The 27,814-nt window shown below is 43.7% G+C and overlaps 1 protein-coding gene across 1 annotated transcript in view; it reads right to left on the reverse strand.

The window, feature by feature from the left end:
• Positions 1-27,814, reverse strand: part of VPS13B (vacuolar protein sorting 13 homolog B) — a 2,934,705-nt gene that overhangs the window by 1,584,922 nt on the left and 1,321,969 nt on the right. The window contains exon 22 of the mRNA XM_085605186.1: positions 16,275-16,405. Coding sequence (XP_085461312.1) covers positions 16,275-16,405 — 131 coding nt within the window. The remainder of the gene's footprint in view (positions 1-16,274; positions 16,406-27,814) is intronic.

Genomic DNA, 27,814 nt, shown 5'->3' on the forward strand with positions numbered 1-27,814 from the left:
GGGGAGCAACAGGGAGTGAGGGGGGGAGAACTTCGGTTGCCCTTGATGGTGGGCCAGAGAGGTCCCATTTAATAAATATATATATTATGAGTGTGGGTTGGGGTAAGCAATGACGTGCATATGGGAGGGATGAGGGAGTAACACCGAGCACACGTGGGCAGGTGTTGGAGGATGGGAAGCAGTCCACAGTGGAGGGAACTAGAAAACACATGCATTCTCATGGAGTGATGAAATCAAAAGGTAGTCCCCTAAATGTGAGCAGTTGAAAGATGCAAGTTAGCTAGTCAAAAGGATAGTAAAGAGGCTATCCAACAGAGGTGGTACAAATAGAGAAATGCAAGCCATCGAATAAGCAGCAAAATAACGAGGGTGACAATAAGTGAATCAATGATAAGCAATAGGTGGCTCTGAAACCAAATGTAAGATTTTTGGTTATGGTCCACAAGAGGCTTTTACCTAAAGACCGCTAAAAGCTGTCTGGTATACAAGACCTAGAAAGACGTTTTACACTTCACACTCTTCTAACAAGATTCTTCAACCAGGTGGGGCACGATTCACAGAAGAACATGTAAACGTAGAAACGTAGGCCCTTGGTTGGCAAACATTTAACGCTTTTCCATAGTAATCAAATTTTAAGGCCATTTTCAAAGCCTACAATGCTTGTTTCTTATTTCCTATAACTATACTCCTGCAGAGTTCCCATACAACAGATATTTTGCTGCCATAGGGTTAGGAAAAATGTGCATTTGTCCAATTTTCTTCATGTCCCTTATTGTGTCCAGAAATCTATTCTTTTACACCCACTGCAAAGACTGAGGAGCGAGGAGCACACTTTTATTTCACCTTTTATAATACCAACTTTATATAGTTGTAAGTTTAGAAGTGCATTATGTGTGGAAACAGAAGTGTGATTATTGATAAATATCAGCCTAGATACAACTTTGTCAGTGTTCCCCTAAATAGGCATTGCGTTCTCTCATGACACTACAAAAGAACCTTCCACCACTCCATCTCCTGTTACAATTACGACAGTTAGAGAATCCTGTCACGTGTATTGTGCCTGCCATTGGTCTGTCTTCTAAAATGGCTGGTGTACGTGTAAACCTTACATGTGAAACGCCTCCAAAGGGGCTTTCCTCAGACACAACAGGAGGCGCGATCACTGAGGCTGCTGTGTCGCAAGTGCCAACTCCTCCAGGTTTGCCCAGGTGTCGCACCTGGGGTAGTGCCACCTACTGACATGCAGGGGCTATGCTAAAAAAATGTTCCGCAGTCAGTCTGGGACCTGTAGATATTCTAAAGGCGAGGAATCTGCTGTTTGAAGTATCCTCCAGAATTCCGACTTTTTCTGCTGCAGTGAGCAGAACAAAAAAAGGATGCTGTGCAGAAGTATAGCCTCCATGGCTTCCCATAACATCACAAAACTTGAGGAATCTCTGTAGTTTTAAAAAGTGCAATTTCAGCAAAGACGGAGCCCTGAGTTTTGGATTTTTGTCAGCAAAAATCCTATTTTTCGTTTGAATAAGTTACACTTAATGCGATCAAAACGCCTGGGCTCTCAATGTTTTTTTTTATATCTACTTGAAACTAGCTAGTAATATTTTGTATCGTGCAAAAAAAGGTACATGTCACGCCCCTTTGATTTAGAATTCTCTTTCATGTTATAATTTGCGACCATTTGAGTATTTAGGGTAATAATTTAAGATTTTTGTAAAGTGATACAACTTTCCTTGGCCGCTTCAGGGAAGTGGAGCAGAGAAGAAAATAAGTACAGTAAGTTCTGAAGGGAGTTAGAGACTAGCCAGAGGAACAAGAGGAACATAGATCTGGCATCCGTCAGTAGTTCTCTAAGCGGTACTAAACCTAAATGAAGGCCTGTTGGAAAAGCTGTGTATTCGGAAGGTTCTGGAACTCGAGGTTACAAACTTTTGTACGGATTCATGGGTTGAGGCTGTTGCAAATTTACAGACCCTTAACCGCAAGGATCTACCCCTAAAATAAAATTTAATCCTGTGCATTGAAGGCCTACTCTTGACAATGAATTTGTAATGTCACATTTTTGAAAAACTGGTGGGTGTTTAAAACATTATAGAGATTTCTATAAATCACTGTAATTGAAATATACCACACGCTGTGGCCACTGCAGGGTCATGGACAAGAAACACCAGTCGAGACCTGAGTTGCTAGGGTCCTGCTAACAATGGAAATAGAAACCAAGAAATAGCTACAATTTATGGTATGTTGCTGTTCTCTTTGCATGCACCTCTGCGGTGTCTTACTGAATAATGGAAATGAGAACCTGTCCTCCTATCAGAATGTAGGGAAGCTCTTGACACAAATCAAGCATGTTTTCACCACATAAAACCTGGCATATTTAAAGGAGAAAACGGCAATATTCTCAATTTTGAACCAGTCGTAAGGGGGTGAATGGGGAGCTCGATGACAGAGCGCGGTACAAAAAGAAGGCACGACACAAAAAAATTACCCTTCTGGTGATAATGGACAAATATAAGCATGCAAGAATAGAATAAGCCCCAGACATTTGAGAAGGTGAGGGAGGACAAACCAGAAACACGGGCCACGGAGATTAGAAAAGCACAGGAAATATCACAGGATAATTAAGTAAAGGGTAAAACGGGCCCGAGGTGCCTTTTGTCTCCAAAGCTGCCATTAATTATCGAAAATAAATGGTATATGGTACAGTTAACAGCTAAGGCAATTTACCCTGTAGTATAATGAAAACATAATGCAGGGAGTGTAAGGTACCTCAAGTTTCAAAATGCTTATCGCACGTTTGTTGTATTAATAGCCTTCACACTAACGGATGGAGGCCATGCTACGAGGATTCATTTCCCTACGGTGATCAAGCAAATGCCAAGCCTCTTGTTTCGCCCCAGCCTACGTAATTCTGTCCACGGCTGTGTACAGGCAGACTTTTGACTGCTTCCAGAAAATTAATAGGGGATCCGTTCCCCTGAGGCAGAGTGGTCATCACTCTCTTCAATGTACCGTTGGGAGGCTCTGCACCCCCTTTTCTTTGATGATATACCGCGCCTTAGAAACCTGCCAGCAAGGCAAACACGGTGCCCTTCCTCCTTCCCACTAGCACCCCTGTCCTGAGGAAGACCCCACTTTGTACGGTCTCAACAAATACCTACACGAATCAAGGGGTCGAAACGTCGACACAACACAACTGCCAGTAAAATCAACAGTACATGCTGTACTGTGATTCTCATTCTACATGGCGTCATCTATGTTTTCTGTATTGTATTTTGGGATTAGATCTATGCGAAATATGTGGCATTGAATAAATAATGCCTATCAATTTGATTGTAAACAATTATATATACCGTTCTTTTCATATATTCCTCAATTTCACACTAATTCACTGACCCTTCCCTCCCCACCCCCTTGTTTGGGCACATCTACTATGTCTCGTTGAAGAGTTTTTTGCTTAATGTGCGAATTAAATACATGAAAATTGTAGTTGAGTGTGATTAAATAACACTTGAACATTCTCTTCAGTTTCTTTTGCCTATTTATTTGTTGATGTTTAATTTATATTGTTTATGTTGTGCTGGGACCATTTTGTTCTATACTGTATTAATAAACGAAAGCACATGTAACGGGAACAATAAGGTGTAATCTTCTTCTTATCTTGATCACATAATTTTTTTTACCTAAAGGATCAGTCAACATATGTTCGCCCTAGAAGAAATAAGTCTGGTGTTTTTTTAAGACAGAAGTGTTGTCACAGTTCTTAGAGTGCAGTCAGAATGGTCCATGTTTAGGGTAGCACAGTATTGAAGTAAGATATGGTAGCTAGGCATAGTTATTGCCTCAAAAAGCACACTCCATATGATAGAGAAGGTTCTTCGTAAAGGATGGCAATTTTTGTGAAACCATTACATTTCTTTATGTTTGCAAATCGATTCTTTTCTCTCTGGCCATTTTGTACCTAGATTGATATGCACGATTAGCGGGATTCATGTGAACTGAAAAGGGGCTAAATTCTTTATCAGGTAAACCCGCAGATCTTCCAAGGATACTAAAGGTTAGTCACTAGTTTAACTCATGATAAGCTGTAATGTCTCACCTAATACGTATTTAATTATTTCTACAGCGCACTATCACCGCAAACATATCATAAACCTAAGAAACACAAAAGAGAGGCAGAAGGCAGGAAAGCCACAAACAGATCAAATTGTTTAGCAAAACAACAAGGTCTTCAGCTATTTTCTGAAAAGACTATGACTGGAAACCAACCATAGAGTTCAGGCTAGCCCAATTCAAAGCTGAGTGTCACGTAAGCAATAAGCCCTTCCTCCGCATCACACCCTTTTGAAGAGTGGAAACTGGAGGACGGTCGGCTCACTGGATTTCAAAAGCCTTACTGGAGCATTCAAACTAATTATTCAGACCAAAATGTTGGCCCAGTTTTCTAACAGAGCCTACCGGTCAAGCAAAGTAGCTTAAAATAGGGTCTCTCCTTAACCAGGAGCTATTCAAAAGAGCATTTAGGCTTTGACACATGATCATTTTTTCAGAAGCCAGAAACCACCTTACTGCCACATTCTGCACTTGTTGCATTCTTGCGACTACCAATTCCATCAGCCCCATATAAAAGATAATGACAAAGTATTTAAGGAAAAGTACACAAGTCTTAAACTGCTCTGCTCTGCTTTCCGCTGAGAAGCAATTGAAGGCAAGATTTTACATAGGAGTCGCAGTTGCCTTAGTACCAAACTTTATGAACAGGAGCCTCAATGGAAGGTAATGATCAGGCGTTACACCCAGATTACTAACCTATTCTGTGTCGGAGTGGACTTTAAAGCCAAAAGCCTTAACCAACTTGTCTAGTCATTCCACATATAGATTGAGAAGAATGGGGCAGGTAGTTGAGCCCTGGGGTGCTCCTCAAATCACAATTGAAGCATGGTAAGAGAAACCACTTGGGTAAGCTCTCTCAAGAAGGATTTAAACCAAAGCACAGTTTCAAACCCGCATCCAGACCCGCGTCCGAGAGATGGCAAATCAGAATCTCATGACGGATCACATTAAATGCTGCAGATGCATCTAAAAGCAACAGCTCTGTTTGAATACAGTTATCCCTAAGCGGACATAACTTATTCAGAGTGACTGAGTTCCATTCCAGAACTTACGATCTTCCTGTACCCGAGTAAGCCAGCCAGCTACATTCTTCCCCTGTTAGCTGAGACAGCAGGAGAAGAGTCGCAATCAGCTGTTTATGAACAAAGTAGTTTTTACGCCTCTCTTCCAGGCTTGAGGAAGCTACCCAAAAGCTAGTGGCTAACTGAGGATGTCACAGATGGCAGGAACGACCACATGTCCTAGCACTTTTAGGATGTATACCGGCCAAAAATCATTCGAAGCTGTAGATGGTAGATGAGACCTCAGCCAGATGAATTTCTGTCAGAAATCTTTATTGAACTAGAGGTTTCAACTACTACTAAAATTACAGAACAACTGTAAGGCAGCTAGAGCACAGAAGTTCACTTAAATGCTCGATAAATCTCTCTGAAGATGATCATCTGATGGGATCTAACATGGAATGGGATCTTGGCACTCAAACTGGTAACGTTCGCCTAACAACCTGCATAGCCACCTTCAACAAGCATTTGCAATGCAATAGGTCTCGCATGATTTAGTTTACGCTATCAGCATTTAAAAACAAAAAACATAAATAAAAGTCATTGTCAATTACAATGCCAATAGCTAAAACTTACGTAAATGCGAGACCTATTGCATTGCAAAAGCCTGGGGCCTATGTTAGCTACCGGCTGGGGCGGCCCCAGAGGCGGGAAGCATCTCCTGAGCGAGCCGTAGATGTGGCAGTTGGAGACAAGGGTCAAAGGGGCTTCATTTCAGTGCGTCATTCACCAGAAGTGCAAACCGATTTGCTACAACCTAGCAGGTGAAGAAAAATGCAGTGATACCTGAAATTCAATAGTAGGGAAACCCGCATAACATAGTAAAAGGGAACCCTTCTTAATTCTAACATGGAAGCGCATCTAGAAAACAATGTCATTTGGTGGTATGTATAAAATTGACACACCTTGATGTCCTCTTGATTGTGCGCACAGGCCCTGCAGGCGTCCTGTCACCTGGTTTATGGCCACGTTCATTGCCATTGACTATAGAACACTGGTGAGCAGTGACTTTAGCTGAAAACCGGCTTATTGTAACTGTAACTTGATGTACCCTTGTATCATGCTACTGTTATAAAGAGCTCTGATGCCTTCGGGCCATGTCCACGATATATGAAATTACAAAAATAAATAAATACAAATAATAAGGTTAGGTCTGTTTAATGGGGTGTTAGGCCTTTAGTTTTTCTCTCAGTCTAAAAGTTCACAAATAATCATTCGTCCAGACAAGCAGAACAGAAATACTTTCTCGCAGTCTCGAAAAGGAAATGCTGTTTGCTCTAAAGTAGAAGGGCGGGGCATAGAATTTCTTCTGAAAATGTAATATAACTCTGGCATAGAGAAAGCACCTAAGAAACTGTCCACAACATAGTCCTACTGGAGGACTATTCATCAGAGGCTCTATTGGTTTGTTCTTTCAATCCTTTACTTGAATTCTCAACTGACTATGTATAATTTATTCAGCACATTAATATTTATGTTTAAGATACCCTATTCTAGATAACTTATTTACTGGGTTTTGGTTTCAGTCTGTGAATTAATGACTGAACATTTAGTACTGCCGATTAATCTACATTTGAAAAAAAGCATATGGGCAAAGTAGGATGCTACACAGCGCGGTTCCTAGCACAGTGTTTTTAATGTATACAGAAGTAAAGGCAAAGCCATAAAAGGACTATGTATCATGTAAAGGCAGTGCAATCATCTTCCTGCAGTCAAATGCTTTGTTGCTTGGTGACTTTTTACAGCTTATTTTCCACCGTTCCACATTATGTCACCATGTCCCTCTTTAGAGCTTTAAGTAGACATCGCCCTCTGTATGTACCAGAAAAATAGATTACATTTACTTATTTGTTTTTGCAGTGGAAACATAACCAGTAGTGGGTATTTAATGTTGCTGTAAACCTCGTGAAGTCTCTCCCTGCCTTTGCTTTGCAGAGGGCTCCAGTACACCTTTGCAGGCTGCTGAAGCCGAGTGCCCATGAAGCGGGCTTCACAACTGGGCTAGACTCCTCTGCTGGAAAAATGCACTTATGACCACGGCTCCCTGACGGGGATGGATTTGCCATAGTGGGCTACTGCAGCCCTCCATGTCCTTCTGGTCTCCATCATGGGAGGCCACCGACAGAAGTCAACTACTATCTCATTGCCACATGGTCAACACCTCCAGATTCGAACAGCGGTGGCCATATGGGTAGAAGAAACGGAAAATTAAATATTCACAACTGTTGAAGTGTCTCCATTATATTTCCTCTATGTGAAAATACTAACATTTTAAATGGAAAAATCACTGCTTAAATTTCACAACAGGGTGCCATAGAACCACAGAGATGTTCCGAGCTTCTGTCTAGACCACTCGAAGCCTGGTAACAAGGGTGTTAGGTGATCCTAGGTAGAACTGGCAGTAACTGTTAGGTGTTGGGCAGGCTGTATGTCTGGAAACCCACAATCTTTTCTTTTTAGCCTGATTGCACTCACTTGGAGTGCCTGTAAGGATTTGTTTTCGTCTGACTGTAGCCTGTAAATTGCAACCTATTATTAGCAAAATACAACCGTAAGAGAATTAAATTGCTTATGTGGTGTAATTGTTTTTATGTAAAGCACTCCTACATCGTTCGGGTCTAGTCTGTGCTGTATAACACTCCAAATAAATAAATATGCTGTTTTGTTACTCCGGCTGATCCAAATAGTTTTTGGTGAACGTTTTTTGTGGTCAGAAAAGAAGAGGATATTTTATCTTTAAACACTACAGAATAAGAGTTCTGACAAATTTGTTCATGTTTGACTATGATTGTTAGGTGATGATTGACCTAATCTGAAATTGCATCTTCCTGAAATATACAGAATTAAAGGTGTATGTATTTTTTGTACTGTCATAGAGAACAAATGAAATAATTATTTTTATTTCATGCATCTCCTACCACGTATATGCGGACGATATTCAACTCTACATGAAAATCACGTCTCCCGATGGCATGAACGTTCTTAATAGCACACCGACAAAAACTCAATACTGGTTGACTCGTAATCAATCTCAATGCACATAAAAACGAATTCTTACTGATCTCACCGCCCAACATCGCCCCTAGAATCAAAGACTGGTTACCACATCTTACTGCCTTGAACTGCACCCCACATATTATTGACTTTGCTAAATCTTTAGGAATAATCCTTGACAATAACCTTTCCGTGAAAAATCACATCAGAACCTGCACCAGAGGAACTAACTATCAACTTCAAGCACTAAGGAAACTCAATCAATCAGTTAGTCTTGTAATGCATTGCTCCTCATCCCCGAGGCAATCCAGGTGCTGAGGTATGGGTGGTCTCATTTGAAAATACAGGTTTTGAGTTCTCTTCTGAATTCCGCCAGGGATGGAGATGTTCGTAGGTGTAAGGGCAGGTCGTTCTAGGCTTTTGTGGCAAGGTAGGAGAAGGCGCAGATCAGCTTCGGCGTATGCAGTGCTTCCACTTCCTTCTTTTAAAAAAAAGTAACACTTCTACTATCAAACAGATTCACCTCAATTTGAAACTTTACCTCCCTCTCCTCAAGCGTGTTGCTATTTCCTGCTTATTGAAGATCATCATAACATACATTGGAGTTTGCCCACTCCATCACTTACACTATATCCCCCTATTACTTGATTATTTCATTTTACCCATTTGACCAATCCTTGCTGACCTCTATTGTTTATTGTTTGTACTATGACTACCTTTCATGTTGCTATAAACCGCTCTGTCACCCGTCTGGGTCCTAACAACACCTTGGTTTTTTTGTATATTGTTTTTGTATGCACTACAAATACCTCTTGTTGTTCTTGTAAAGCGCTCTGACACCTGGCTGGGTCTTGTTCACGCTATATCAAACACTAAAAATAAAATAAATGATCAGAATTTCTTTCAAAAGCGGACTAAAAGAGAGCACAGAGGCCTGTTAAGTTAGCAGATACTGCAGAGGAAGCATGGTCAAACAATGTCGTTCTTTAAGAGCCAGATACCAAGTATATCACTTCCCAGTTGGACCACTGTGTGTGCCGACATATGCCATAGCACCAATTTAACGCAGAGAGAGACCTGCCTAGGGAGAAGCTACCTTGAGAAGTAAAAGAGAAGTTAAGAAAATGCTAGTAGAAAGCATTGGATTCATTGGCCCTTATTCCATCTGGGGGACTCGTTTGGAGCACCCGCAATTAGTGATGTTGGAGGGTGCGGTAATTACTGGGTGCATAATTACTGTACCATTCTGAGATCTAAATGGGGTAAGGCGTTGCCTGTGAATCTTCTCTCTCATTCAAAGAAGCATGGGCCCACTCTCTGCGCCATTTGTGGATACAATTTGGACCAGGTATGCCCAGCTAACAATCAATTAGTCAAAAACTTGTGCGGATACAATTAGCGCCTGGCAATGATTGTCCCTTGGGGCGCAAACAAAATTGCACCCAAATCGGGATCGGTGCCTGTTATTGAACGGGATGATGCCCTGCTGTCTGCATTGTGGATCTGGCACGATAGGCTTTGCATAGAGACTGTTTTACTAGAGCACACTTGGGGTGGCCAGGGGGCGGCTCCTGGATATGACAAAAGCTTACTGGCAGGCAGTATGGATTCAAACTTGTGACCTTCCGCTTGCACACAGTGCAATGCAGCTGGTGCAGTAATCCGTGGCCTATCGTAAAGGCTTCGCCAGGCTGCCATGAATGCGTGCCATTGCCTGGGCTAATGTTCCAGTGATTAAGTCTTCGTATTTTCTAAATCTTTCTCGGTAGCTTGTAAATGATGAAGGGACTCTCGCGACTTCCTGAGAATAAAGCTTGCAATGCCGTTTTGTAACCGGAGAGCGTTGCAGAACACCGCCAGAGCACGTCTTTAGCACTTGAGCTTAGATAGGGAGACCAGATTTTGAGAAGCAAAACCTGGGGCAGATCAGACATAAAAGTTGGGTTACATATTCATTTTTTTTCTCCCCCCTGCCCTCCTCCCACTCTGACTTCCCTCTGTTGCGAGCAGCAGGCAACCTTCTCCTGTGATGCCTGAAAGAAACAGTTAATAATTGAAATCACTTTAGAGGCATTTCTTGAAAAGAGAGCATAGTCCCATTTCTGCTTTGCAGAATAACTTGACCTTTGTCCCAAAAACCGAAACATTTATTGAAAAACACCGACATAGTGTTATAAAAAACCAGGACTGTCCGGGGACATGTGGGACGCCTGGCCACCCTGGCTTAGATTAGAATTCTGGCACATGTTTTTTTGAGAACACGCGGCCCCGTCATTTGAAAGACAATTCACTCTCGGCATCTGCAGCCGCCGCGCCCATTTCCTGGGGTATCCCCTGTCCACAAACAGGCTTTTCGCTCACCGTTTGCTTATGGAATCTTTTCCGTGATACGAGCTTCGAGCGAGATGTTTATGTTTTATAAAAATCTAGTTTAGAACATATTCGTGAAACGGAAACCCAACGAATCACTTTTTACTAAGCACATCAGCTAACTATATTGTTCAGGAATAGTTATCCTCAGTGGCTTCAAATGGGAAAAAACAAGTGCAGGTACTTATCAATTTCAGCAGTGAATGGGGGAGGGACAATTGTGGGCAGGACTAGAGGCGGAACTTGGAGGCAGTCATTTAATGGGAGCCACATTTTCTTGGTGCCAATTGTGCTTGATAATATAGAAATATTTCTACTACCTGTAGAGAATTAGTTTTTCCCTCCCATGTGCAAAAAAACACATTTATTACTTTGGTAATTTGATACCAATGCAGATTGTCTCTGAGCCTATTCACATATGAAACATAAAAGTCATGAATTATCTCACTGTGCACCACAACAGCTATTGTAGGCAATTTGACTAAGAAACCTGGATAACGATAGGCCTGTCCCTTTTGGCCTCCATTCTTCAGGGTACATCTTGCACCTTGCATCTTTACATCCTTGTCCTCTCTGTTGCCTCCTCCACTTTTCACACAGTAAACATCAAAACTGAAACCACAGAACCAACCCAAACAAAAGGAAACATTTTCAATCTGGCCTTCAACACAATGCAGACTACAATACTGTCTCAGTCATCATTATGCAGCAGGCACCTACTATGGTTAATAACAATCACCCACAGCTCCTTCAATGTGAGCACAAGGTGCCTGACGTGAGCAGTGGTTAAGTGAAGTGATTACAGGGAACTAGAGTGGTAACACGTGTGATGAAGGGCTTAAGTAAATGGCTGAGATTAACACAATGGGATGAATTAAGCCAGCATATGTCAATGTAAAGTGAATAAAATGAACAACGAGGCACACCAGAGTAAGCAAGGCAAGCACAGGGCAAATGTGCCTTGAACTGGCTGGGTTAGGTGAGAATTAACTGAGTAGAGAAAGGATGGGTCAGTTCAGGGAGGTTGAGTAAATCAAATAAGGTGGGTCAGCGAAGAGTGGAAGAGCCATGCACAGCTGGCATGATGTAAGCAAGAGCTGGCAAGGAAAATACAGGGGTAGAGTGAGTCAAGCAAAGGTGAGCGCATGGTGGATTAGATGATGACCGGTTAAGTAAAGCAAGTAATCTGAGTCTGTGGGAGAGGCAAGCACAGCTTCCATAAGGTAAAGAGATGATGTGCAAGGCATGTACAGGCTGGATAAACCCAGCACATTGTAGGTACTGTTGGCACCTAAAGATCGGGAGACCGTAGGATTTTTAAGTGGTTTTTGTAGGGTGGACCACACCTCCTGGGCATTGGAGAGATGCAAAAGAGATGTTAGTACAATTTTCTAGCATTTGGGTGTCCCCTAAAGCATCCCTCAAGATAGCACATGCATAGACATTGGGAAAAACATTTTACTTTCAGAAAAAAGCTTTATATGGAAAGTACGTGCAAAACAAAGGTTTCACCACCGATTCTCTTCTTTCCAAAACAATGGACCACCAACAAATGATTTGATGCAGGGTTTGGACTTTATGCACGGTCTCAACTTTATGCGCAGTCTGACTTCCTCAGACAACAGAGACACTGACTGTAATACTGTCCCAGACTGCAAGGATTGTGTTGATTTTCACTAAATGTAATCAAAGCTTTGCTTCACTGCAATATGAAACACAGGCAAACTACCTCTGTGTCTTGATACCTCTCATTGAAAAACACACAAACAAATTAAAGGGGCCATCTAGTGAATACTGTCACACTAAATCAAATCAAATCAATAAAAGCTTTATTCGGAGGCATGGCACATCCATAAAAGCAAAATACAAATGCAACAAAAGCAACGAATTTAACAGAGCATGTCAGATATAGAAAAATCTTGATTATGAACAAAGTTTATGTACAGAGTCGTTTAAAAATATGGTTTATAGGACACAATTTTGTTGGAATTATTTGAAATGCAGCTAACAATCAAGACGTCTAATTTTTAAAATTTAAGGATTTGTTCTGTGCCTTATACAAAATTTTAAGAACATAGCAATATTAAAACATGTTGCCGGAGAATCCAGCATTTGTAGTGCCAGCAAAGCTGGACGACATTTACGTATTGACATTTGTTGCAGAACAGGTTTCAGCCACCGCTTTCTAGGTTCGGAAAAGTATTTACAAAAGAAAGTGACATGTAGAAGGGACTGTAAAGAAATATCGTCACAGGGACAGGTGGAAAGATCCCTTGACCAGTCATTTATTTTGGGAAAGGTGATTAATCGATGGAAGTTGTTAAATCTGAATCGGGTGAGTAAAAAGACATCGTAAATTGGAAAGTTTGAGGACAGGTAGGGCTCAATTTTAAAAGAAGTTTGGATTAGTAGAGAATGCTGAACAGAAGGTTTATTGACTTCAGTTGCTAACCGAAGATCGTCAAGATGTTTTAGACATTCCGCCTTGAGTGATTTACGAGAAATCCTTAGCATATCATGTGGAGCAGAATAGAAGTTGGGGTGACCCAAGTCGTTAAGAAATTTGTGGACATAGTTTAACCATGGAATATTTTGGGAATAGTCCAGTTTTTGACAGTCGGTGATAATTTCTTTGGTTAGAGACGTCTTTTCTGAAGTCCAGATGCGGTGCCACAGCAGGATCGGTTGCAGTCGTATAAGATCGGTAATAAATGGCAAACCGAGTTCTTGGTGGCAGGAGTAGGTGGGTGAGGATTGGGGGACCAATAGTAAATATCTCAAAAAGGTATTTTCTACTTTTTGGATGGAATCTACTCGGGCATGTCCCCATATGCCCGCGCCGTATATGGCGGTGGTGATACATTTTGGGCGGTAGATTTCCAAGATTTCCTTTGGGGATCTCTTTCCGAGTCTCTTGGTAAAGGACACTAGAGCCATTGTGGCCTTTAAAAAATGATGGTTTCTAGACTCTATTGCCCTTTCCCAGGTCTCCCTATCATCTATCACCACTCCTAAGTAAGGATAGGTTGTTGTGTGTTCAATCTTGGTGGTGGTAATAAAGATACCTAATCCCTTTGGTGATGTTTTGCCAGACGACATAATGAATGTTTTATGTGGATTGATTTTGAGGTCTAAGTTGGACATGAAGTTGTAATAACGAGTCAGGGAGCGTTGGAGTTCTAGTGGGGTACGAGCGAGGATTACCGCGTCATCGGCATATAATAACGCTGGTATTGGACGGTTATTGATCAGAGGTAGGTCCTGGCTCCCTTCCAGCATGGCTGCCTCTAGGCCATTAGAATAGATGGTAAAAAGGAAGGGAGCCAGGACACAGCCCTGTCTTACTCCCCGCTCTACCTTAAAAGGTGAAGAGAGTTGGCCCCCTGTGCCGAGCCTCACTCTAGCTGTAGCGCCAGAGTAAAGTTCTCGGATGTAATTTACTAGGGACTTATCCACCCCTATGTCCAACATGATGGTCCATAATTTTGCGTGTGAGACGCAGTCGAACGCTGCAGAGAGGTCGACATAGGCCATATAGAAACTACCTCCCTTTGCATTCACATATTTTCCTCTTAGCAAAACTAAATTCAAGACCTGGTCAGTGGTGCCCAAACCCTCTACTGTCACACTAGATCTCAAACCCCCTCCTGACATCATCAAACATACCTATTTTTAGAGAGAGATGCTGGCCTGGGCTAAGAGAGTTGTGTTTTTTCTTAGACTAGAGAGTCCCGTTAAGGGGTATGAGGTCATCAGATTTTCAAACATCAGACAACGCTTAATGCATAATCATAACTGTTCAAGATCATGTTTTAAAAAAAAAAGAAGGGGGGTTTAAGGAAGTGCCTGAACACGAAGACAGAATGTTAGAGGGTTACACCTGGACACAATCACACTAGTCTTAAAGATCAAAGTCAGTATGTATCATGGAAGTGTGCGTTATTTTGAAGACCACTGTTTCTCAAGCCACTCATTTCCCTTTATTTGTTGCCCATCTCCTTCTGTGTCTCAAAATCCATGAGATTTTATTCAACACCTCTATTTCAGTGCCCAGGAAACATGTTTATTATCCACTGTCTGCTCACCTCTAGCATCCATGCGTGACCCCCCCCCCACCAACCTCTTGCGTTCTCACCTGTCATATTCATGACTGCCTGCGCTCCTATGCCTGGGGGATCTTTATCTTGTGTTCTGCGGGGTCTCTGCCTCTCACCATCTGTTTGGCAAACCCAGTAGTATGGACTCATGCTGCCTCTGTTTCACACATACATGGCTGGACTCCATTAGGAGGTTGTGAGCTTGTCTTCCCAGATTAAACACATTTATGCACAAACAGTCACCTGTTCACATAAACTCCCACACATTCACAACCACTCACACAATTTGATTCAGATCATTAGCTTGCACATTTACCTCATGTTAATAGCCTGAAAACCAGGAATCAAACTGGCCCTTCTGGACTCATGGTGAACACCCCTTGCCTACAATAATCCCTCAAATTTAATAAAAGGTAATATTCATGCACACAGTGAAAGGCACACAAACATGAGGTGATGTTGCAGATTACAGTTACAAAATTGATGATGGAGTGCATTTTTTAATGGACAACTAAACTAAAGACATTCAACCCTGATTTTTCGGGCAGGGGAATTTAATTAATTGTTGGTAGGTGGATATCCAAACATAAGATGATTGTTTGTCGAATACTCGATGCCCCAAGGGTGCTTTTTGGTATTTTCAAATCTTTTGATAATGAAAAGGATTAACCTCACAACTGTAAAATCAGTTTTTCCTCAAAACCTAAAGTCTGTCTGAATAACTTCATCCCAAAGCTCAAATGTGTAGTTGATTTCCAGGTTGCTTGCTTAGCACACTCTGCCCCTTGAAAAGTCAATGGAATAAGTGGAGGGGGCATGTCACTTAACGAGATTAATACTGCAAGCCAGAGGACTACATAAAACTTGCCAAATGGACACAGGTGGGCTGGGATGGGTAGAGCCAGTAGTGTGCATGCTGATGGACTGTCTGCCAGCCCTACAGTCGATTGCCCAGCTGAATGATGATCGCCCAATGTATGATAGCTGGTGATACACTGCCCCACCCTCCCTAACCCCTCCCTCCGCTTAGGCTGCTAGCAGACTGGAGCTGCGAGGTGCAGTCTCATCTCAGGTGTCACACAGTAAGTAAATAAGATGTAATTTTCCCCAAGACATGGTAGGGGGTATGCCCAGCGCCACACACGCCTACAGTGTGATGGACTGGGCAGTGTCTGATTGGACCCTGCACTTTCTTTCACAGACGGCCGCAGGGCAACCAAAACCCCAAACACTCCTTAAGAGATGCAAATGAGCCGCTGCCCCTCCCTCCATTCTGCCTTTTCTTTTTCTGGAGCATTTGAGCAGAGCACTTTCTGTGCAGCTGCACAGTCCCCAATGCCATCGAGCCCGCCCTGCCTGAATTTTCCCTAAGAGTACTGGTACTCTCCTTGGCCAAGGAAAAGTTCTGGTACTCACAGGTAGAAAATTAAAAAGTGGCGGTACTCAGTACCAGTGAGTACCGCCCCATTTAAAGCACTGGTTTTCCTGCGATTCCTAAGTAAGAAGAGGGCTGAAGTGAATTACCATGCTGCAGAGCCTGGCTTCCTGAGTGTGAGAGTGAGTGTGATTGAAGTGCTGAGCTGCATAAAAAGACTTTAAAAGGCGGGAAGACATTACTTTTCTTACACCCCTTTCTTCTTACCTGAAGTGTAAGCCGCTTCACTGCATTCCACACAACCCCAATGAATTCCTTCATGCGCTCCTCTGGAGTTGATCTGCTGCCCGCTGCAGAGCTGGGCAGGACCTTCACTGGCACCGACAGGGGGCGGGACTCTAGGCCGAGGGAAAGCACAACAGAATACCCTTTAATTGCAAAACACTAAAGTAAGAGCTACATTATGCCTGCTGAAGTGAGGCATCACTAGTAAATACATTACATCTGCATAATGCATGGGTTTCCAGTGAAAGTACAGGAGAGTCAGATACGTTCTGGTGTCAGGATGACCATTCAATGTAAATCTGGCATAGTTCTCTTTCTTTCCCCCTTTCGAATTACAACTGTTAACCATGGCCTAATGAAACCATAAAATATAATTTTATTTAAGAAAGTGGTACATACATTTTTAAATCACAATATCTAGCCATCAAGGATACAAACAAAATAAAAAAATAAATATAATAAAATAAGTGAAAGTTATTAAAAATCAATATGCGTCAATTTCTGAATAAACATAATAATTAAGTGTTAAACATTTTTACTGAATTTCTAGTTTTTGGCAGGGGAAATTTGAAATTAGAGCCAATTATTTCAAGACAAGAAGCAAAAATCGGGAAAAGATCATCGAAGAAAACTCAATCCCCAACCGCTTCCAATCCGGATTCCACAGCAACTAAAACAGAGACCGCTCTACTAGTCGCCACAGACAACATCCGCACCCCTCCTCGACCAAGGAGAAACCACAGCCCTGATCCTACTTGACCTCTCTGCAGTCTTCAACACTGTCTTCCACCACACAGTCACTTCCAGACTCCACGACGTCGGCATACAGGGAACCGCCCTCGACTGGCTCCGCTCTTTCCTCACCGGCAAAACCCAAAGTATCAGACTACCACCCTTCCTCTCCGAACCCATGGAAATCAACTGCGGAGTACCCCAAGGATGGTCACTGAGCCCCACGCTCTTCAACATCTACATGCCCCCCCTAGCCACCATCGTCAGACACCCAGCTCATCCTCTCCCTCACCAAGGACCCCATCACCACCAGACTCAACTTCCAGCAAGGAATGAAGGACATCACATCCTGGATGAGCAGCAGCTGCCTGAAGCTCCACCCGGAGAAGACAGAGGTCCTCGTCCTCGGACCCTCCCCCTCTTCATGGAACAACACCTGGTGCCCCAATACCCTCAGCAGCCCCTCCACCCCCAACTGACCACACCCGGAACCTCGACATCGTACTCAACTCCTTCCTCTCCATGACCTGACAGGTCAACTCCATCGCCTCCACCTGCTTCAACACCCTCTGCATCCTCCGAAAGACCTTCAAATGGATCTCCCCGTAATCAAGGAAGACCGTCACCCACGCACTCATTACCAGCAGGCTGGACTACGGAAACGCCCTCTATGCCGGGATCAACAAGTCTCTGCTCCGCAAACTTCAGACCATCCAGAACACCGGAGCCAGACTCGGCATCCCTCGACACAAACACATCACCCAACACCTGCGCAACCTCCACTGGCTCCCCGTTGAGAAGTGAGTAACTTTCAAGATACTCACCCACGCCTACAAATGCCTCCACATCAGAGGACCCCAATATCTCAACAACAGAATTTCCTTCCACGTACCCAAGAGGAACCTCCTATCGGCTGAAACTTTATTTATTTATTCAGTGTTTTGTATAGCGCAAACTTGACCCCATAGGGTATCAGAGCGCTTCTCAGTACAGGACATGATAACTTTTACAGTACAATATTCTGCATAGTATTTAACATATTAAAGTCCAGTTCAAAGTTGTCACAGCCACTTCTCCTGATAATCACTTTAGCACATTCACAGAATGTAAGACTAGAGGAACCATGTCACTAGGAGAAGCAAGAACCTGCAATGAACAAATGAAATTAGTTCTTAGCAAAAAGCGCTTGTGCCTTTAAGCGAGAGGATTTAGGCGAGTCTTATGTGGATGTTCTGTAATGGTTACGGCAAGAATTTGCTCTTTAGAAAGATCTTGGTTTCTTTCTTGAATCTTGCATGGTTGGGTAACCTTATGATGCCTGGAGGTAGCAAATTCCATATTCTCGGTGCAGCACCTGAGAACGCTCTGTCATAAGTTCTTTAGTTGTTGCGGAAAATCGGTGGCTTCAGCACAAGGTCTCTGCCGCTTCTGGATTGTCTGCTTACCCCCGAAATCTCCAATTTCTGAGCTAGATATCTTGGTGACTTGAAGTGTAGAGCTTTGTGTGTTATACGTGCCAGTTTGAGCTGAATTCTGGCTTCATAAGGTAGCCAATTCAGGGCTTTCAGGTGAGGAGAGATATGGTTGAATTTTTTTGAACCTGTTATGGCCTTGTTGCAGCGTTGAGGCAGGCTTTTAGAGGTGCTGTTGCAATTTTGGGGAGCCCAGAAAGAGCTGTGCATCCGTATTCGATCCTCAAGATTACTAATGCCTGAACTGCCATTTTGAGGTCTGCTGCTTCGATGAAAGGTTTAAATTTCTTAATATAGCTCAGGTGAAATCTTGCATTTCTAGCCAACGTGTTGATGTATGATTGCATGTTTAGGCTTTGGTCTAGAGTGATTTCTAGAGGTTTGGTTGAATCTACGATGATCGGAAACTTGCCCTCGCCAAACCCCCGCACATCCGCAGAGCAAGAATGGGTGGCAGAACCTTCTCCTATTTCGCAGCCAAGACCTGGAACAAACTCCCGATCGACATCAGATGCTCCCCCACCCTGCACATCTTCAAGAAGACCCTCAAGACCTGGCTCTTCAACTGACCGGATGTGCTCCCCCCCCCCAGCGCATTGAGACCCTCATGGGAGAGTAGCGCGCTTCAAAGAATCGCTTGTAGTAGTGAGTCAGTTTCACTCCCTCGTTATCAAAAACAATCCGATAAGTTGGTGAATCCAAAATGTTATTTATTTGTTCAGATAAAAGGCTTATATTTCAAATGATCCAGTTATTAGAACAAGATAGATTCATCAAGGTAAGGTGAACAAGCCAAATTTAGAGCGGAGGTGAACAGCCAACACGTGTTTCGCCCTTGTGGCACGGTTTCTGGCCAGGGCTTTCTCAAGGGTGAAAGAAAAGGGGGGTGGGGGGGTTGGGGGGGGGGGTGAAACAGAAAAAGGATAAGTCTTAAAAGGAGGTGGGTCTTTTGAAAGGGAAATCTAATATCACCCGGTGATATTTAGGAAAGGGAAACTTCGTGAGATGTATAGACCCAACACAACGGGAAAGTGCTCAAGAGTCACATCAAGTGATTATTAGTGCAAGAAACGTAATGTATTCCATTTATTATCCGTAATAGGTAGAAAATAGTGGTCTTAGCAGTGCTCAGTGAGAGATGTTCTTTCCACACATCTGTAACTTTATCAAGGTAGGATGAAAACGGCAACCATATTAGCAACAAGAGAGATATATTACTACACCAATGTTTAGTTAGTATGGGTCGGTGGGATATAGGACGAGATTAGGTGTCTCAGTGAGCGGGTTGGATAAGTAGGTAAGGTCAAGGTTATACCTTAGTATTCAGGACACAGCAAATTGCGTACGCTTCATGTATCGTGATTCAAAGTCACTGCATAATACAAACGATCCAGCCTCTGCACAATGAGGAAAATAAACGAGAGAAAAGCGAGAAAAAAACAGAATAGACATGAAAAGAGGGGAGGAAAAGAGAGCATGAAAGTAGCGATAAAGAGAGAGAATAGAGAAAATAGAAGAGGCAAAAGTGAGTACGAGCGCCTACAGGCAAATAGAATTTAATCATACGTATTTGCATTAGTACTTGTAATGATCACAATTCAATGGCTAGTTAATTTACTCATAGTGCTCGTGAGCTCTATCAAGAGGGGTCCCTACCCTAAGGTGAAAGAGATCCTGTTACTCTCAATTGAATATTTCAGTGTTGAATAATTATCAATACGAGTGAGCAGTCGCGTAAGGGAACCCGGGTAAACCCAGTTATAAAAGTACGAGTAGCAAGAACCCAAAGGGTCTGTATTACAGGTTAGGGGGCCGCCTGTTTGTTTCTTGTTACTTACTTTCAGGCTCTATGATTCAAAACTTGGAAAAATTCCCGGCACCAATGGTCCTCACCGCGATATGTTCGCGTTGTGGTCCGCGGCCATCTTTATAAAGCTAAACGCGGCCAATCGCGTGTCTGTGGCATTAAGGCTCGAAAAATCAAGCGCCATCTTGTAATGTGGTAATATTGTATAGCGGTGCCTTGTAATAGGTACAAAAGGACAACAGAGATTCAAGTTGGTCTCAAAATTCATTTATAATCATGAGCAATATGGCAGAAAAACTTGAAGAACAAATATGGTCGAATAATAGCAACACTTCCTATTTTTGAGAGCCTGAATAGTCCGGGGCCATCTTTAAAAGGTTCTAGGGGTCAAGCACGTATCTACAACATTAAATGATGATACGGATTTGATAATCGGGGCGCCATCTTTTAGTGTAGTATATTTGCAAAAAAAGCTTCATTATACGTGTGCAGAGGGTTAAGATGGATTAATTAGGGATCGGAATAATAAGAAGAGTTTATTTAGTGAAATTGGATGTAATCATATATTTGCCGAAATACCTATTAGTGAAAGGATAAAAAGGGTGATATTAGATTTCCCTTTCAAAAGACCCACCTCCTTTTAAGACTTATCCTTTTTCTGTTTTTTCCCTCCCCCCCCCCCCACCCCCCTTCTTTCAGCCTTGAGACGGCTGTTGGCTGTTCACCTCCGCTCTAAATTTGGCTTGTTCACCTTACCTTGATGAATCTATCTTGTTCTAATAACTGGATCATTTGAAATATAAGCCTTTTATCTGAACAAATAAATAACATTTTGGATTCACCAACTTATTGGATTGTTTTTGATAATGAGGGAGTGAAACTGACTCACTACTACAAGCGTGTATACTTTTTGAGGCCATAGAGGTCCAGTGCCTTGAGTCTTTCCTCCAAGAAATAAATAATCAATTTGACAAATTGAGCAATCTTCTCCAGAACTTGGGATCCCTGGGCCTCAATATCTCTACGCGCTTCAAAGAATCCCTGATTGATTGATCCCCAACTACCACCGCTACTGGCAGACAAACAAGTTACTTACCTTCGGTAACGCCTTATCTGGTAAAGACTGTCTCCCACAGATTCCTTACCTTAGAATTATCCACAGGCGCAGGATGGATCCTGACATTTCTTGTGAGCAGTACCCCTGCGTGCCGGTAGGTGGCATCGATTGACTGCGTGGCGGCAGCATCCACGCTGGAGTGACATGTGCACCGCCTATATAGGCGTAACCGCGCTGATATCACTTTTTTTTCACGACTTTCCACGCCAGGACTGCGGGGCCATGAAGAACACTGAACACTGGTGTGGACAACTAGGGCCCTGAAAGGAGAAAGCACTGTCTCTAGAAATCCATTTGCAGAGCAGCACGATGGGTGGGTTCGTAAGAAATCTGCGGCTAGAAAGAGTCTCTAAGGCATTACTGAAGGTAAGTAAATTGTTTGTCTGATAGAGACTTCTAGCCGCAGATTCCTTACCTTGGAAAAGATACCCAAGCAATACCTTCCTGAAGGTGGGTCTGTGTAACAATTCTAAATCAAAAATTCCTGCAGGACTTACGAGTAAACTGCTTGTCCCGACGGACCTGACTGTCCAGGCAGTAATGTTTTGTGACAGTGTGCAGAGAGGCCCATGTTGCTGCCTGGTAAATGTTCAGGACAAGGACTCGCCGTGCTAATGCAGTGGTCGAAGCCTTGGCTCTGGTGGAATGAGCAGAGAAGCCCTCAGGGGGTTTCTTCTTGGCCAATGGGTAGCAGATTTAAATGCAGAGCATGTTACTTCGGGAGACGGTCCACTTCTGCATGGCCTTTCCTTTCTTCAATCCAACCTACCTCACAGTGAGTTGGTCGGCCACCCAGAATTCTCTTGTGTGCGGTCAAGGTAGAACGACAACACTCTTTCTGGGTCTAGCCAGTGAAGGCGCTCTCCTTCTTTAGAGGGATGTGACGGAGTGTAAAAAGTTGGCAGTGTTACTGACTGGCCAACATGAAAAGGAAATGACAACTTTGGGTAGAAAGGAAGCTCTAGTCCGTAGAACCAGCTTGTCTGGGTAGATGTTCATGTAAGGAGGCTTGGATGACAAATCCTGCAGCTTACTGACCAGGAAAGGACTACTGTGCAAGGGCTCAAAGGGAGCGCACATCAAGAACGCCAGGATGAGAATAAGGTCCCACTGAGGCATGATAAAGGGGGAAGGAGGAAACATATGCTGTAAACCTTTCAATAACCTATATAAAATAGGGGATTTGAAGAGGGATGGCTGGTTAGGCAACGCAGAAAGGCCCTGCTTGACAAGGGAAAGAATGAAGAGGAAAACCTGATAAAAGGGAACAGAAAGGGAGTCAACCTACTTTGCTGCACACCATGCCACAAACTTACACCAACGGCAGGAGTATACTGTTTTGGTGGAGGAAAGGTACGCTGCCAGAAAAACACTGCAGACTTTGGGCGGAAGTTCGAAAGCTGTGAACTGTCGCCACTCAATCTCCACGCAAGAAGGCAGAACATTGACAGGTTCGAGTGGAGAATCCTCCTCTGCTGCTATGACAGAAGATCCTCCCGAAAGGGCAGCCTGATCGGAGGAACAATGGCCATGGTCAACAGCTCGGGATGCCAAACTCTCTGAGCCCAGTCAGGAGTCACAAGGATGACCAGGGCCCAGTCATTCCTGATCTTCTTGAGGACTCTGGGCAGGAGTGGTATGGATGGAAAGGCGTACAGGAGGTCTGAACTCCACTAGAGACTAAAAGCGTCTATGAGTGAGAGCCACCTTGGAAACTTCAGTGCGCAGAACTGCTGACACTGCACATTCTCGGCAGTGGTGAACAGATCTAACCAAGGCTCTCCCCACTGCTGAAAGGGACCTTGCAAAACCTCGTGAAGGAGCCACCATTCATGATATGCTATTAACCCACCCTGGCATTCAGCGAGCCCGCCAGGTGATGAACCACTAGGGAAGAGCCCTGACGTACTAGTCATGTCCAGAGACGCAGGGCCTGTTGACACAGTGTCCACAACTTCGCCCTGCCCTGTTTGCTGCAGTACCACATGGCGGTGGTCTTGTCAGTGAACACCTGCACTAGCGTTCCTAAGATGGAGGGTAGAAAGGGTTTTAATGCCAGTCGGATCACCTGGAGCTCTGGTAGGATGATGTGAAGTCTGGATTCTGCCGGAGACCAGAGTCCTCTGATCTCCCCTTTCCCAGATGGCCACCTCATCCGAGAAGTGACACATCTGTCACCACTGACAGATCTGGTTGGGGAAGGGAGAGGGTCTGCTGCTGACCCAATCCTGGTTTGTTAACCACCAACTCTTCAAAAAGTGGAACCAGGAGCTTCAGAAGACCCAGCGCACTTGCTCCTAGTAACAATAATCTAATCGTAGACAGGGGGTACGCAGTTCCTCTAGAAAGAAGGAGGGGAAACGTTTGTACTGTTCTGGGTTAAAGGAAAAAGCTCCAATAGGAGCAAGAGCCCTCACACACCCCAAGAGGTTAGATGCTTCATCATTTGGGCATGCTCCTCGTTGGGACGGCATAGCAATGCCCGATGGGCACCCACTTGGGTGCTCTTTGCCGGAGACCTTTTAAATACCGTCTGGTGAAGTGTGGGTTGTGCTGTGTATGTAGTGTGGTGACCAAAGGTGGATTAAAAAAGGTATACTGATGCATAATATAAGAATATTTTAATAATAAAGCTCACTACCCTTGTTAAAAGATGTGGTGCTCAATTGGGAAATAATGGTCTTAATGAACAAGGTATCAAGTAATCAATCACACATCAGGTAACAAAGTGTACTTGTACCTTGACCTGAAGAGATAATAACCCTCATTGGGGACAAATTGGACCCTAGGAGGATATGGCAGAGTGAATTGTCTATTAGTGTCTCAGACAAGAAGCAACGTCTACCTTCAGACCTACCCCGGCTCTGCTTCCTCGCGGTCCAGGTCAACGTACAAGTGCACTTTGTTACCTGATGTGTGATTGATTACTTTACCACTTCCCAAATTGATTGATATTAGGTCCGGAAGAACTGTCATTTGATCGGTTGTGGACAGGCATAGACAAGAAACATGTTGACCTTATTATGCAAGTAATTATGCACCTTGCTCAATAAAAACATTGTATCCAATTGAGCACCACATCTTTTAACTAGGATAGTGAGCTTTATTATTAAAATATTCTTATATTAAGCATCACTGTACCTATTTTAATCCACCTTTGGTCACCACACTACATACACAGCACAATCCACACTTCACCAGATGGCATTTAAAAGATCTCTGGCAAAGAGCCCCCTAGTAGTCAGACATTGCAGCGCCGGCCCGAATAGGAGCATGCCCACATGATGAAGCATGACACCTCTCTGGCGAATGAGGGCACTTGCTCCTAATGGAGCTTTTTCCTTTAACCCAGAACAGTACAAACGTTCCCCCCCTACTTTCTAGAGGAACTGCACACCCATGCCTATGATTAGATCACTGATAACTACCAATGCAGGTCTTTTTAGTTCCCATGCCAATCTGGACCATGTCGGAGAGATTTCTCTGATGTTGCGCCCACTGAAACTTCAGGTCCCACTGCGGAGCCTGTATATACCAGCGGGAATGTGTCACAAGTAGGATGCATGAGGCCTTGAGGCCCAGCAGCCTCAGACTCGGTTTGACCGAAATCCAGGATAGAGGTGAAAGATCAGAATCATAGCTTGAATATCCTGGACTCGTCTTTCGGGAGAATAAGCCAAAAACTGCACGGTGTTCAGAACAGCTCAGATGAAAGGGAATGTCCGAGAGGGAATCAGGTGTGACTACAGCATGTTGATAGTGAACCCTAGCAAATGGAGGAGAACCACCATAGTCTGGAGGTGGGAGATGACAGCCTGGGGTGAGCCCGCCCTCAACAGACAGCTGTTGAGATAGGGGAAGACAGGCATCCCTGATCTCCGCAGATCAGCTGCAACCACGGCCATCACCCTGGTGAACACCCAAGGGGCACTGGTAAGGCCAAAAGGGAGCATGTCGAACTGAAAGTGCTTGTGGCCCACTGTAAACTGCAGGCAATGCCTGTGGGCAGGCAGGACGGGAATGAGGAAGTATGCGTTCTGCAAGTCTAACGCTACCAGCCTGTCTCCCGGGTTCAGGGCAGACAGGACTTAAGCGAGTATGAGCATTCTGAACTTCTCCTTCCTAAGGAAGAAACTGAGAGGCTGCAGGTCTAGGACGCAGTCCGTAGTCCTTCCTGGGCACCAGAAAGTAGCAGGAATAACAACTATGACCTACCTCTGGTGTCGGCACCCTCTCTATGGCTCCCTTGGCCAAGAGAGATATCACTTCCTGGCAAAGCAAGGTAAGATGGTCCTCCATCATACTTGCCGCAAGCAGATGGTATGAATATGAGTATGATTCAACACTTATATTGCGCACAGCTACTCCAGGGAGTGTCCTGGCAAAGGACCAACTGAAAGGTCAGGAAGAGAAGCACGCTCTGTTTATTGAGAAAAAACAGGTTTTCAGCTTCTTTTTAAACAACCTTGGATCGCTTAAGGCGCATAATCCCAGGGGGAGCTGATTCCATGGTGCCGCCCCCAGTAAAGAAAGTGATCTGCCTCCAGCTCTCTGTCTATGAATCCTGGGGGTACGTACCAGGAATTCAATAGACGTTTGAAGATGTCTTGGCGGGTTGTAGAAGCTAAATCTGGTACTAAAGTAGGTAGGACTGTGGTAAATAATTTAATTACCGGGACTTAATTTGATACAGAAACATAATAAAATAGCTCAGTAAATAAGAGGCAGAATCCGTGGTATTAGAGGTTCGGAATGGGCTTTATTCCAATGGTCGATTCGAATCGGTTGCTCCAAGTTCCATCACCACGAAGGTTCAGGAAGTGAAGTACACACATTATTGATAATTAATCACTTTTATACAATAGGCATTACAGTGAGGCAAATACAAGAGGCGTAACAATTGATAGTGTGGATAATATATTCATGCGTAGCAAAAATAGGCGTAACTGGGTGTGATTAAAGAACGTCATCAGATGTGATGTCATAATAGGGTGGTTCCATGAAAGAATTTCGCAATGTCAGCAGAAATACTTGGCAGAAATGCGTGCGCAGCCGCATGACGTGTGATTGACGTGTAACTAGGGGGTGAAGGGGACTTGACATTTAGCTCTACATGTGGCGACAGAAGTCTGGAGGGTCAAGTCAACCTAATCCCAAATCATATCTAACATCCTATGTTTAAAGAACTATGTTATCCAAAAGAGAGGTCTTCTTAGAGTAGAATCTTATTCTATACTGACTATACTGACTGTTAGTGCGTGTACAAGCGTCTAAGTGTCTACACTAGATGCGAGGGCAGAAATCTTCCATAGTAATAGGGCTATGAATTACTTGCATAAAGACAGAGATGCCGGGCCTTTGCTCGGTAGCTGGAAGAATGTTTACTTAAACTACTAGACAGGAATGCATTGGGCAGGGAGCGAAGAAGATAATTTCGAAGGTGAAATACAGTTCTTGGCAGGCAGCAGGCTGATGTCAGGCTTTGTGAGCCGCGCAGGGAATGAGACAAAGTTCATGGTCACAGATGCAGGCTCAGACTGGAGCTTCAGAGGCAGAAAGCAAGAAAAGCTTGATGACAGAATCAGGGCCTACTTGCCTGGACTGTAAAATGGCATAAGTGAACCATATAAAGCCGGTGGCCTTTCGTACTTAGGAATGGAATATCCGGCCTATTCATGGCGGATCTGAAAGAGGACATGTTGACGGTGGACGCACATGTATTTGCGTCTTCATAACTGGAACTGGAGGGAACATACATGTACTTATGATTCATACATGAAACCGTTGGGGTCCAAGATAGGGGACATAACTGATCAGAAAAATCCATATTTCCACAGGACCTTTGCCATAAAGGGTGGCATGAACCAGCACCAGAGACTTCAATTACACTCTCTCCCTAACAGGAGTCAACGGAGATACTGAAGATGCGGTCAAATGCATGCCCTCCTTGGGAGATTGAGCAGGAGTCGAACTGCCGCATTTTGGATCACATGAAGTTTGTCCAGGAGATATTCTGCAAGGCCTGCATACAGAGCATTGCCATAGTCGATATAGGACATAATTAATGCTTGAATCACGGTTTTCTTAGCAGGGATTGGTAGGAGCAGCAAATAAATTCTTCAGAGATCTCATGATCCCAAAGCAAGTTCCCACCAACCTTTTGATTAGGGGCCCAAATAACAGCCTGTCATAAAATCAAATCCCCAAATCTTTTACCGGCTCTCCTTGAGGATCAGGCGGGAGAGCATTGTCAGGCCAAAAGGTTCACCAGCACTCAGGAGGAAATACCCAGAAGAGGAGAATTTCAGTTTTGTCCTTATTGCATTTCAGTTGCACTTTTGCTAGCCAGTGAAAGACTGTGGTAAGATAGGTTTTACATGAGAACTTTCTAACT

The sequence above is a fragment of the Triturus cristatus genome, chromosome 5_1 (assembly GCF_964204655.1).
Source record: "Triturus cristatus chromosome 5_1, aTriCri1.1, whole genome shotgun sequence".
Taxonomy (NCBI): domain Eukaryota; kingdom Metazoa; phylum Chordata; class Amphibia; order Caudata; family Salamandridae; genus Triturus; species Triturus cristatus.